General features: G+C 38.6%; 1 protein-coding gene across 1 annotated transcript; it reads left to right on the top strand.

Moving 5' to 3' along the window:
• The first annotated feature begins 1,327 nt into the window (after positions 1 to 1,327).
• On the top strand, positions 1,328 to 12,221 carry LOC139442836 (cysteine-rich PDZ-binding protein-like). The gene is made up of 4 exons (XM_071223738.1): positions 1,328 to 1,358; positions 2,794 to 2,914; positions 3,916 to 3,998; positions 6,614 to 12,221. Exons 1-4 carry the CDS (start codon positions 1,343 to 1,345, stop codon positions 6,694 to 6,696), a joined length of 303 nt encoding a protein of 100 aa, XP_071079839.1. The 5' UTR covers positions 1,328 to 1,342; the 3' UTR covers positions 6,697 to 12,221.
• The last annotated feature ends 166 nt before the right edge of the window (positions 12,222 to 12,387 follow it).

Raw genomic sequence — 12,387 nt, 5'->3', positions numbered from 1 at the left:
TAACGCAGCACAGATGAACGAATAACATTCTTTAAAACTAATTATAAGCTAGATACTTAATTTAGTTCCCTTTTATCTCACCAGGATTGGAAATAATATGATGTTATTCTTGCGTCTGCAGCTGTAAAATACTCACCCGGAAGTAATCCATTCAATAAAACTGAAACCACCACTCGTGTTCCAATCCAAGGGGTGTGCATTAGCCCGCAGCCATACTGAAAAATATATTCGATGCCGTTATATTCCGTATAGAAAATGAGATGAAACTTGGTATGGTATGTTCCTAAGTATCAATAAATGTGTCACCAAAGTATGTTAAAATGCTCTGAGTGGGTGAGTGAGTGAGTTGGGTTTAATGCCGCTTTTAACAGTATTCCAGTTATATCACGGCGTGTCAGCTTAATGTGGGAGGAAAGCCCGAAGTGATGCAGGTCTCAGATGTTTACCACTTCGGTGAAACCCACGAGCATGGGTATGATGCTGACAAACCTAGAAACATAATTGGGGCGAACCGGGATTCGAACCCCCAATCATAGGTTTCTGGCGCGCCCAAGGAACGCAACTCTGCAAGCGAATCGCGGCGCCTTAGACGACTGGGCCACCCGTGCCCCCGAATTGCTCTGATCAATATATGGTGAAAACTATTTATGAATTTAACTATCATCTGAAATAAAATAGCGCACTGAAATCTGAGTCAGGTGAGCTAAAAATGAAAGTTTCGTTTTTGTTAACTGGAAAAGTGTGACAGTTTTGAACAACAACATTATACTTTCTTGCAAATCAACAATTGTTGCAATTTAGTTGTTTGATATCAGTGTATTAGGACACAGAATGATTATTTATTGTGTGTTTGGTGATGAATTACTTTCTTCGTGAAAATATCAACTTTGTCAAATCACTGACATGTTATTTGACTAAAAATTACGTAAATATCGTCTATTTTTAATAAAGACATTAACATAGAGGCATGACTGTATCGGTGATCATCTAACACATTGACAGAAAACCCTAATGATATTTTATAACGAGGCGATTCACGTTTGTTATATAATAGATCTATTATTTTAACTTAAATGATTTGTTTAAAGCAAATGCGACTGGACGTAATGAGCGTTTTTCTCTCTTTGCCATATTAATTTTAATATTTTCTTATGATACATCGTACAGTCCCTCATTAATCACTAAAATAACACTATCCAACAACCCATGCAAGTCTATAATAGTTTAGCAAGTCTAGATTTTTCCTTTTTAGTTTACGACATTGGCCGCTATGAGAATATTACGACATTACCACTTCCGGAAATGCGACTGCTTCACGATACAAACAGTTGTGAATAACAAAATGGTCTGCGAGAAATGTAAGCATTTAGTTTTTGAGAACGTTTGCGTATGTGTTGACACAACATTCATGTTCATATGGTTTGATTAATCGTAACACAAATAGGTAGCAATTAGACTGGAGTAGACGTTGGAATATCCTGTGCATGTTGCGATCCAATGTCGTTTTGTGAACAGTACTTCTGTAGCCTAGTTCTCAGTGAATGAGCCTTCCGAGTGAATCTCACAACATGTAACTAACATTCTAGGTCTGTACTAACAGGCGAGGCCGCTCCTCTTCGACATTGCTGGCGAGTGTGTTCATATATGCGGAAAATGCCCAGAATATTAGTTGTATAGTCCGGTGTCCTTACTGGTTTATAGTCAAAACGGCCTCAAAACTCAAAAGTCAAAACGGCCACTAAAAAAGTCAAAACGGCCACAAACCCATAGTCAAAACGGCCACAAAAAAGCCATAAGGGCTACAACAAAAAATAATAATAATGTGAGCAGGATGTGTACAGAGTATACATGTTAGATATTGTTGTTATTAATAACAAATGAATATCCAATATGAGTAGGAGTTGTTATATAGAGAATCTCACCCGAGTGTCTTTTGATATCAAATATATCAACACTCGTTGATATATTTGATATCAAAAGACACAAGGTTGAGATTATATTTATCATCCAACATCATTCTTCCAACTTTTTCAGTTTGTAGACGGTAATAAGCAGTGTCTTATGTGTAAAAAGTACTGCTAACAGCTTCAGTAGCAGAGCCATTAGTGATGTCATTTGATTGTAACGTCATTGTAACCAATGACATCACAATGGTCTGCAAAGCATTGTGATGCAAATTCATTCCAGCGATATCACTTGATCTCACCCAAGCGATATCTACTGTGGGAGCCAGTTTGGGATGATAAAACAACGTATTATCTTCCAGTAGGGTTCACATGTTTTAATGTGTGATATGTGATGTGTAGTTAGTGCTAAAGATCTGTGTGTATAAATCAATCTGATCTGATCAGATCTATGAACTGTTATACAATGAACAGAATACAATTAATGCATAGGGTCAGCTGCAGTTTTTGAGTTCCCACTTCGGGGGTTTCCGTAGTATATAAGCAGCACGTGTAAATACCCAATGACATTTTTTCAGCATGCGTACAATGGAGCTAATTTCTGAAACACAACTACGAGCTCGTTTTCTTTCTGAGTTAAGCCTATATCATGTATATGTAGAACCATTTTATCCTCCAAAAACATTTCATTTTTTTTAAATTTTAAAATGTTTACTCATTTGGGGAAAACTCAATAGAGTGATGAATAGATAAGTGAAAATCTATTGGTTACCCAATGAAAAATGTAATAACTCAATTAAAATAGAAACCGTTGAGTTAAAACTCAATTGCTCAAAAGATATCTGGAGCTCTGCTTATGTTGTATATATAAATGTCTGACTGACTTCAGGCCAGAAGAAGCTGGGGAAGGTGATAACTCCTGATCCCTGGAAGAGTGGAGCGCGGAACACGACTGAAGGCGGGGGTCGCAAAGTAGGGGAGAACAAAGCTTTGACAGCAAAGAAAAACAGGTATGTGTGTATGTATGTGTGAAGTGTGAACATCATGTTTGTTTGTAGATTAACGCCGCTCTCAGCAATATTCCAGCTGTATGATTTTAGTCTGTAAATAATCAAATCTGGACCAGACCAGTGATTGATATCATGAGCATCGATCCACACAATGAAAACAAACCATATGTTATACATGTGTCTATCTCCGGCAACAGAGTGAATAAAAAACAGAAACCATCTTCATGAGAAAGTTATTGAGTATGTTGATAGGGAATCTAAAATACTTTAGAGGTGTGATAAACTGATACACATGATATTATCTATCATGATAGTATCACTATTTATTATTTAAAGTATTATTCCACGGTTGAATAAGCCGCTTCTATTCCCATGACACTGTCATCAAAGTCAAATGAAGTATTGGTTTCAGCAATAATATTTGTTTTGCCCATATCACAAGCATTGATTTGTTCATAATATGAGTTTATTTATTTTCCAATTATGAAAGCAAATAATATGATGTAAATAAGGCTAGATTGAGGAAGCGTAGTTTTCACTGAGTTGTGATTTATACCAATATTGGATGCAATTTTGGTTATTGTTCAGAAAGCTGTTATGGATACTGCAGGCCCCAGGCCTTTGGGCAGGCTCTTATTTCAAGCATTGCATTGACCCCCTGAACAGGATGTCTCTAGATAAGGAATAGAACAGTCAGTTCCATGTAACATGCAATCTACAGTATGGATACATTTTTTTATTTAAACCCCGATACTTTTTTACGACCGACAGAACAATGTGAATTAATTGAGTCAATTCTCCATTTGTACATGTTGTATGCTTACATTACACAATTGTGTGCATCTGGTCAAACCCTGAATATTTAGATATGGTGATATGCTCATTAATAAGCCAATAACATGTACCACAATATTTTCATGCAATGCAAGTTATCCAGGTAACTAGTTTGAATCATGTGTGTTTTTGTAGACCCCGAGTAAGATGAGAGATTTGTGTTTTAGGTTCAACCCCTATTCTACAGGATTTGACAAGTGCCGCATCTGTAAATCCTTCGTCCACCAGCCTGGCTCTCACTACTGTCAAGGTGGGTTCTATGTTACACAGCCACGTGGACATTCCCAGGCAGAACCCATTTTTGCCTCCTTAAGGGTGTCCCAGGGCATAACTGGTCAGACCCGTGAAGACTCTGGGGTAGAATAGGTCTTCAGCAACCCATGCTTGCCGTAAAAGGCGACTATGCTTGTCGTAAAAGGCGACTAACAGGATCGGGTGGTCAGGCTCACTGACTTGGTTGATGCATGTCATCGATCTCAATTGCGTGGATTGATGCTCATGATATCAGTCACTGGATTGTCTGGTCCAGAATCGATTATATACAGACTGCCGTCATATTGCTGAGTGCGGCGTTAAACAACAAGCAAACATAACTGGTCATTAGTAGCCCATGTATGTCTTCGTTTTGGAATTCTGGGCAGAATAGGTACCCAGTACTTCATGCTTGTCATCTGCCCGAGGCAAGGGAGTTAACTGATGATTACAGTCCAGTTTCCACCCTTGCCGAACTAGGATGGACTTACGGAGTTATATTTTTGCTGGACTAACGAGTTTATACATAGCCCAATGAAAATTGCGTAACGAAATCGATATCTGGTTCGTAAAGTGTCGTTCAGATTTCAGTCGATTGCAGGATTTGCCAAGCATGTGTACCACCAACTTGGCGTCAACAGATATTTTCAAAATCGATTCATGTTTTGTAATCAAGGTGCTCATGTGATGTGATGCACTTCACGAAGTAAGGCTTGTTTTTTCACAATAAGGATCTTGATTATCGATCAGATTGTCTTGACAGGACGCTGCCATTTTGTTTGAAGTAAGTGCAAGTGATATGAGAGGTGGAATCTGATTGGTCAGCAGGAGGGACATAGAAGGGACATAACTCGTAATAGCCACTGGTGGCGCTACAATCAAACCTAGAAATTCAAGCCTAGTTCGGCAAGGGTGGAAACTGGACTTTTCTGTCAGTTACTCCCCTGCCTCATGAAGATGTAGCTTGTCACCTGGTGGAGATTCTGGGGCTGGACAGGTCCCAGTGCCCTATGGTTTGTCCCATGGGGTTTCTGGGGCAGAGTATGTTATCCAGTGCCTTTTTCCATGTGGACATTTCAAGGCAGAATACAGGTACTTGAAAAATACATACTTAAAAGCATTGTGATTTATCAGTACCTCTGTAACCTTGTGGTACACACACTGGGAGACAGATACGTGTTCGATCTGCGGGAATATAAAGAAAACATTTGTAATTTGATTTTACATTTCATTACTTTGTGTTTAAAAGCAAAATAAATATCTAGCTGACGAAATTTGTATTAATAAGATCCCTGTTTATGAGATTTAACCTGACTGGAGAACAGTAGGATGACATCACTGGAGGTGTATAATGGCAGCTTTGAAAGAGCCAGATTCTCTCACGACACGACCGCCTCTGTGGTCTTGTGGTAGAGCTTCCGCCTGGAGAGCGGAAAGTCCAGGGTTCTATCCCATACCAAATGACGTTAAAATATGGTACTTGTTGTTACCCTGTCTGGCGCTCGGCATTAAGGGGCGAAACAAGGGCTGGTCGGCTCGGATTCAGTATACTGTGTCTGAGTGGGGTATTCTTGTTAAACTGCGGCCATCTCAGTGAGCTAGCACTATAAATCGGCATCAGTCCGGACTAGTACAAGCAGCCCCCCCCCCCCCACACACACACACACACACGCGCGCTATATAAGTGCAATAATTCTGGATGCGATGTTAAACCCAATTTCACCTCACCTCTCACAACACATCCTGTGCCTGATGTTCTGACTGACGATGCTTGTGTTTCCATATTGAATATTGAGGGTATCCCCTGTAAGGTGAGCTATGGAGAATTCCAGATGATCTGTCCTGAGCCTTGGCGATGATTACTGAAAACAATTGCACCAATATTCTTGCCCCTGTGGGTAATATACTTATCAGATACTTATCAAGAAATGTTTTTGGTATTTTTCAACTCGGTTACTTCCTCTGCTTGTTTTGGTTGGAGGCATCTTCCCGAGGCAAGCATGTCCACTAGCCAATATCAAAGTCTAGTTTCTACACTTGCCACATCAAGGCCACTTTTCTTGGCTCGACCCTGGTGCCACCTCTTGTAATAAAAATGCGATATCCAATCAGATCACTGTTCTTATGTCATACAGCTTCGTTGATCAGATAACGAAAACATTCGCAATTTCATCCCATTGGCAGTCGTTGGGGGGATTAAATGATGAAATTAACATTTGTCAACAAAGACAGGCAGCGGTAAATCACTTTCAAAGGCGTACAGTCGTGGATGTTGATTTTGTGAAACTTTCTCTGATTGGACTATTGATATGTGCGATAGTCCAATCATATTTAGCACAGGAAAGTGTGCTTGGTGGGGCAAGGGTGGAAACAAGACTTTGATAACAAGGCTAGTAGACGCTCTTGCCTCGGGAAGATGGGATGGAGGTGGCTTAGATACAAATTATAAACATAGTGAACATGGTAAATAAAATATTAGTATTCACTAAACTGTTTCTACTCTAGCATACACTCACTACACTGACATACATGTGTCTCAAGCACAGAGAGCATTGATACTGTAAACCAATAATGAAAGCACTACAGTTACCATGGTTACCTTCTCTTTTGCAGGCTGTGCCTATAAGAAGGGGATCTGCGCCATGTGTGGCAAGAAGATTATAGACACGTCCAACTACCGACAGACTTCAGTTTGAGGAAGACCATGGCGTCAGGACAACAAATTTTGTTTGGGAAGACATTTGAAAACAAAAAAAAGGGACCTATTTGTTTGTTTTCTATATCAGATGGGATCAGAGACGTAGGCGTATCAATCGTTAATGGACTCTGCAATGTTGGACGCAGGCAATTGCAGCATCCCTAAGTGTATTGTGGAAGGCAGCTATTGGCTGCCAGAATGAGGATTGGGTGGTCACAATGGCTGCTGATTATGACTCGTACTCAGGATGGAGCCACCATCTTGCACTGATGTTTGCCTGAAGCATCTCATCACCTGTCAGCCATATCATCCTTGCTGGAGTGTATCTGTGTGTTCCTGTAGAATCTATGTTATTCATTCATTCGATATTCATGAGCATATCGTTGGTGAAGTGTTGGCTTGTCACGCCCGGAGTCCACTCCCTACATGGATAAAATGTTTGAAGTTTTTTATGGCTGACAACCCAACTCACTCACTCACTCTTGCACACATTCACTCACATCTTTATCACAAATATTGTATCGGTTTTTTTCTTTTTATTTATTTGTATAATATTCTTGGTATAAGATTATGAAAATTATTGCCAAAGAAAAAAGGCAGATACAGTGATCCCTCGCTGCAGTGCTACCTTTGGCTGGTTGGTTGGTTGATGAGCGTTATTGATGACCAGCACTAATCCGAGGTGGAGTCGTAGGGGGTAGATCACCAACACAACAGTATACATGCTCTACCTACCTAACACAATCTATGCTGCACGTTTCAGAGTTTAAAAAAACATCAGAATAGTAGTTGTTTATGATTCATAGTGTAAAAAAAGATTTATCGAGTGTTGTGCGCTTTAAAAAAAACCCACATCGTATCCCTTCAGCCAATTCTGGTGAACAAACAGGTATAACAAACTTGGTCAATAATAATATGAAATTTGATATAAAACATCACTAGACATGATAATTTACCTTTCGAATTGTATTTCCTGCTCTCCAAGGCATTGTTTTATATGCAGAGATAAAGATTACCGTGTGTATTTCCTCGTAAACTGAGCCGGAAATAGCAATCAGCTGTGCACACGTTTCCTCCCAATCTACCGGTGATTCAGTTAAAAAGTACCCAGTTATACAACTTCAAAGAATTTTGATGCAATGGTCGGAAGAAATTGTATCTGAAATGATTATTTTATCAGGAATAACATATTTCAATATTGCCCAATAGCGAGGGAACACTGTAGTGTTATTTTCCTTGTAATACGGTAGATGTTTGGCATATGACAATTGTTACGCAATAACTAATCCATTTGGTAGATGGAGAATCCCTGTAGCTTCTACTTCGAATGTGGTTAGAACAAGGACTCGGGGGCTAGAGAGGGTCCATAAGGAATGCATGAGATTTTCTGTATTCTGTGTCTACCCTGGTACTATCTGGGTCTATTTGTTTGAATCAGAAGTCCTAGTGGAAGAGAGCTTAAAGATTTCCATCTGCAACAGAAATCTACTTTCTGACTGTATTAGCTAGAAATTAGTATTTAAATATGTTAGGGTTTCATTATTAAGCCCAGAAACCTATGATTGTGGGTTCGAATCCCGGTTCGCCCTGATTATGTTTCTAGGTTTGCAACACCATGCCCGTGCTCGTGGGTTTCACCAAAGTACTAATCATCTGAGACCTGCATCACTTCTCGCTTTCCTCCTACATTAAGCTGACACACCACGATATAACTGTAATACTGTTAAAAGCGGCATTAAATCGAACTCATTCACTCACTCACTCATTATCAAGCACTCATCATATTATAAATTGGTCTGTTCCAGCCGAGAATTGAGTATACAGTCAAGTCCTGTTAATCCGACATGGCTGGTTGTATGTGATTGATTATGTTGGATTAACGAGTATCTCGGATAAAAAAATTAAGTAGTACCATATCCCTCGGTCATAGTTCGTGACAGGTTGTTCTGACGTGACCTGTAATGGGTTGTCCTCGGCGATAGCAAGAACTTGTAACTGATTTTAATGAGATTGCGGTAATCTAAGCATGTGATTAATCCTGTTTTCTTTATTTAAAGCATTAATTGTTTATTATTAAGCAAAGTTTATCTCTGCAGCTTCGTAATATGCAGCTACCAGCCGACTCGTCTCGCATCTAAACACGGGCTGTGTACTCGCGGACAGATGACCACGGAGTACGCTGATCACAAGTGTCGGATTATCGAGACTGATTAATGAGTGATTTTGGTAATTCATTGCAAATTAGGTGTGTCGGAGTCAGAGTGCGAGACTGTCGGATAAACAGGTCTAAATAGCACTGATTTAAACGGTTCCCATCATTAGTGTCGGATTAACGAGACTTGACTGTAGTTGTATTGATTTATGTGTAGTGTATTCTCCAGGAAGTACCTTTTTAAGGCTTTTGGAATGTCAGTAATCTCACCTCCATCTGTTGTCCATGTTACTGTATGTGTGTGTGATCATGTGTAGATTTACCATGTTTTTTGAATGGTTGAATATTTGAGAAAAACAAATTGTTTGTAAATAACTTTTTTCTCCTCAATTATTCTTGGTAACAATTGATAACTGAATCAGTACAGAGCATGTGATCAGTCATTATTCAATCAACAGAACATCTTGTCTAGAAATTGTACAGATCACCTTGCACCTTGTTTTTTCCAGTGTATCATATCTCCACTCCATTATGATAAATACCTGGTCCCGTCAGCCACCATAGCATCATTTGGAGTCAAGTTTGAATAACATGATGCCAATAAGAACCTCACGATCAAATTTCCCTGTTCTTTCATGACTGAAATAAGTGGAAATATCGCTAGTACTCAACTCGGGTGTTGCAAACTGTCTCCAAATAAAACTAAAAAAGTCAGATCTTAGAAACCCTTTTCCAGCAATACAAGATGGTTTATGACAATCATCTGACGTCAACAGAAGGCATCAGGGGCATACTTGTTCAAGGACAGAGGTTTGTTATCAGATGTATGTGGAACTCTTGTTAAGAACCATTTTGACTGGCTGTTGCCATCTTCCTGAGGCAAGGGAGTTAACTAACTATGAAAGTCCAGTTTCCACCCTTACCGAACTAGGCTGGAATTATAGAGTTATATTTTGGCTGGACTAACGAGTCTATGTATAGTCCAATCAAAAGCGTGTAACAAAATCAACATCCGATTTGTAAACTGCCGTGCAGATTTCGGTTGATTGCAGGATTTGCAAAGCATGTGTACCGCCAACTAGGCGTCAACAGATATTTTTCAAATCTTTTCATGTTTTTAATCAAGGTGCTTACATGATTTAATGAACTTCACGAGGTAAGACCCATTTGATTACAATATTGATCTTGATTATCAATCAGATTGTCTTGACAGAGCACTGCCATTTTGTTTCAAGCAACTGCATTTGGAATGAGAGGTGGTACCTGATTGGTCAACAGGAGGGACATAACTCGTAATAGCCACTGGTGGCGCTACGATCGAGCCCAGAAATTCCAGCCTAGTTCGTCAAGGGCGAAAACTGGACTTTCATAGTCAATTAACTCCCTTGCCTCGTGAAGATGCCCGACTAATGGGAGGCCTAATTATGACTTGAATGATATCTGATAGAACTCCTACACCACTTTAAACAATTGGAAGGTATTCTGGTAGTTATACTATATTGAACACCACACACAATTGTTGGAGATTTCCAGCTAATGAGTATCAATTCTGAAGTTGGTGATTAAAGAAAGGGGGTGGCGACGTCACTTCCGAAACAAAACTTTGTCGGCCAATAAGTCCAAGGTATATGTTGTAATAAACTGGAGATCCTGTCGAACCTTGTGAATACTTTGGACTCCCAGATGAGTCCGAGACAATCAGGAATTCCGACATCCAAGTTCAACCCAAGGTGCGACTCTATAATACACTGGAACATCGGGGATCCATCACAATGACATCTGTGTGAATAACTCTCTGTGTATGATCAACAGCAGCATTAGTGAGAAAGTTTATATTATGTCCAATCTGTAAGATTAAGATTATTTTTGGAGCTTTTGAAAAGATATTTTTTCAGTGGTCACCATTGTAACTAACATATAATTGTGATCATTCATAATTTGTCCATACACTGTTGATGGAGGAATCAGGTCCTGACTTGTTACCATGCCGTAGTGGTACCACTGGTCCATGATCTAAAAGGCGAAACAATATGTTTGTACCAGGGTACGATTCTTATCACAAAATAAATTTGACTGAATTTGTCAGAAAGATATGTCTATGTCAGTATTTATTTCAATTATTCAGCCTAGTGTATTTCTATAATAAATCACACTAATGTAGCATTTCATAAAACCAGTCCTTTTAACATGCTGACCCTTATATTAAGTAATATTTTATATACAAAACATGAAAATTACTTTTACCCTATAAGTCAGTTAATTTTTATTAATATGTAGAATAACAGAATTCCTTTACTTGGAATCTTAATCAGTCTTAGCGTTCACATGGGTTAAGGCCACACATGCACTGCCTGGGAGTACCAGTGAATAGTATTGCTATGTAGCCCATGGCATGTCAGCGATTATTGGTCATGGAACTTGTACCACTTACAGAGCTACAGATAACCTGCGTATTTGTGTAAAATACCCCCAAAACTATTCAAAACCCAATTACTTTCAATTAACTTGCTTACAGAAACGCATGCATTAAATGAAAAACTCAATTGTTTGAAAACAGCACTCGTAAATATGCAATGAAGCTTTTTCAGCATGCATACAACAGAACTAATTTCAGAGAACACAATTACGAGCTTATTCACTTTACGAGTCAAACCTACATTTCGAACTGTTTTATACATCAAAAACATTATTTCATTTTTTTTCAAATCTCAAAATGCTTACTCATTTTGGGAAAACCCAACCAAGTAATGAATAGATGAGTGAAAAAATAATGGTCACCCAAGAAGAAAATTTAATAACCCAATTAAAATAGAAACTTTCAAGTAAAAACTCAATTGCTCAAAACGGTATCTTGAGCTCTGCACTTATCTCAGTCAGGCAGGAACATATGGAGTTCTTTATTCATTAGCATGATTGTTAGGCTCTGCGTTTATAAAAGAAATTCTAATTCTAAAAGTGTATATTTTATTGCTTATATATTTTTAGTCAGCTGAACCATAAACCAAATAATAACAAATAAGGTTAATGGGACTTGTAGATTTGTTGAACCCTCTTCCAGGTTACGATTAATTTACATGACAGAATAATCTGTTACATATATGATACCGGGTATATCAATATAAATACGTAAGCTACTTCGAAACATGGTATATGTGGTAAATATCAGTTTGATTTACACTGATAACCAGTACAAATATGTTAATGATGCTTGTTATATCATGGACTGAAGGATCACAATCTATTTGTCTATTTCCCCCTATTAATTAATGCATGTATGTTTCTAGTTACTATGGTGTTGATATATATATTTTCCATATTGTATTTGAAGAAAAATATGCATGTACTATTTTCTGAGGAACTGGTCATTTTCATATTATTATGTGTTTTATTTAAATAAATTGTGTTTCTATCTTATCCTGTGTCAATGTTTTTTATGCATATGGGAAAACTTTACAGAGTGACCAACAGCAAAACCGCCTGGAAAAGGTTTCTTATGCAATTTAGGGCGGCCGGATATCCCAGTGGTTAAAGCGTTCG

Source organism: Haliotis cracherodii, unplaced genomic scaffold (genome assembly GCF_022045235.1).
Source record: "Haliotis cracherodii isolate W230 unplaced genomic scaffold, xgHalCrac1.p SCAF_5, whole genome shotgun sequence".
NCBI classification, from domain to species: Eukaryota; Metazoa; Mollusca; class Gastropoda; order Lepetellida; family Haliotidae; genus Haliotis; species Haliotis cracherodii.
Note: the sequence above shows the minus strand (reverse complement) of the source record. Positions and strands in the feature narration are given on the sequence as shown.

What these genes read in the sequence shown, in the direction of transcription:
- LOC139442836 (XM_071223738.1), top strand. An exon ending in TTGACAGCAAAGAAAAACAG is followed by an intron (nt 2,915 to 3,915) that starts GTATGTGTGTAT and finishes TTTGTGTTTTAG; the next exon opens with GTTCAACCCCTATTCTACAG. An exon ending in TGGCTCTCACTACTGTCAAG is followed by an intron (nt 3,999 to 6,613) that starts GTGGGTTCTATG and finishes TCTCTTTTGCAG; the next exon opens with GCTGTGCCTATAAGAAGGGG.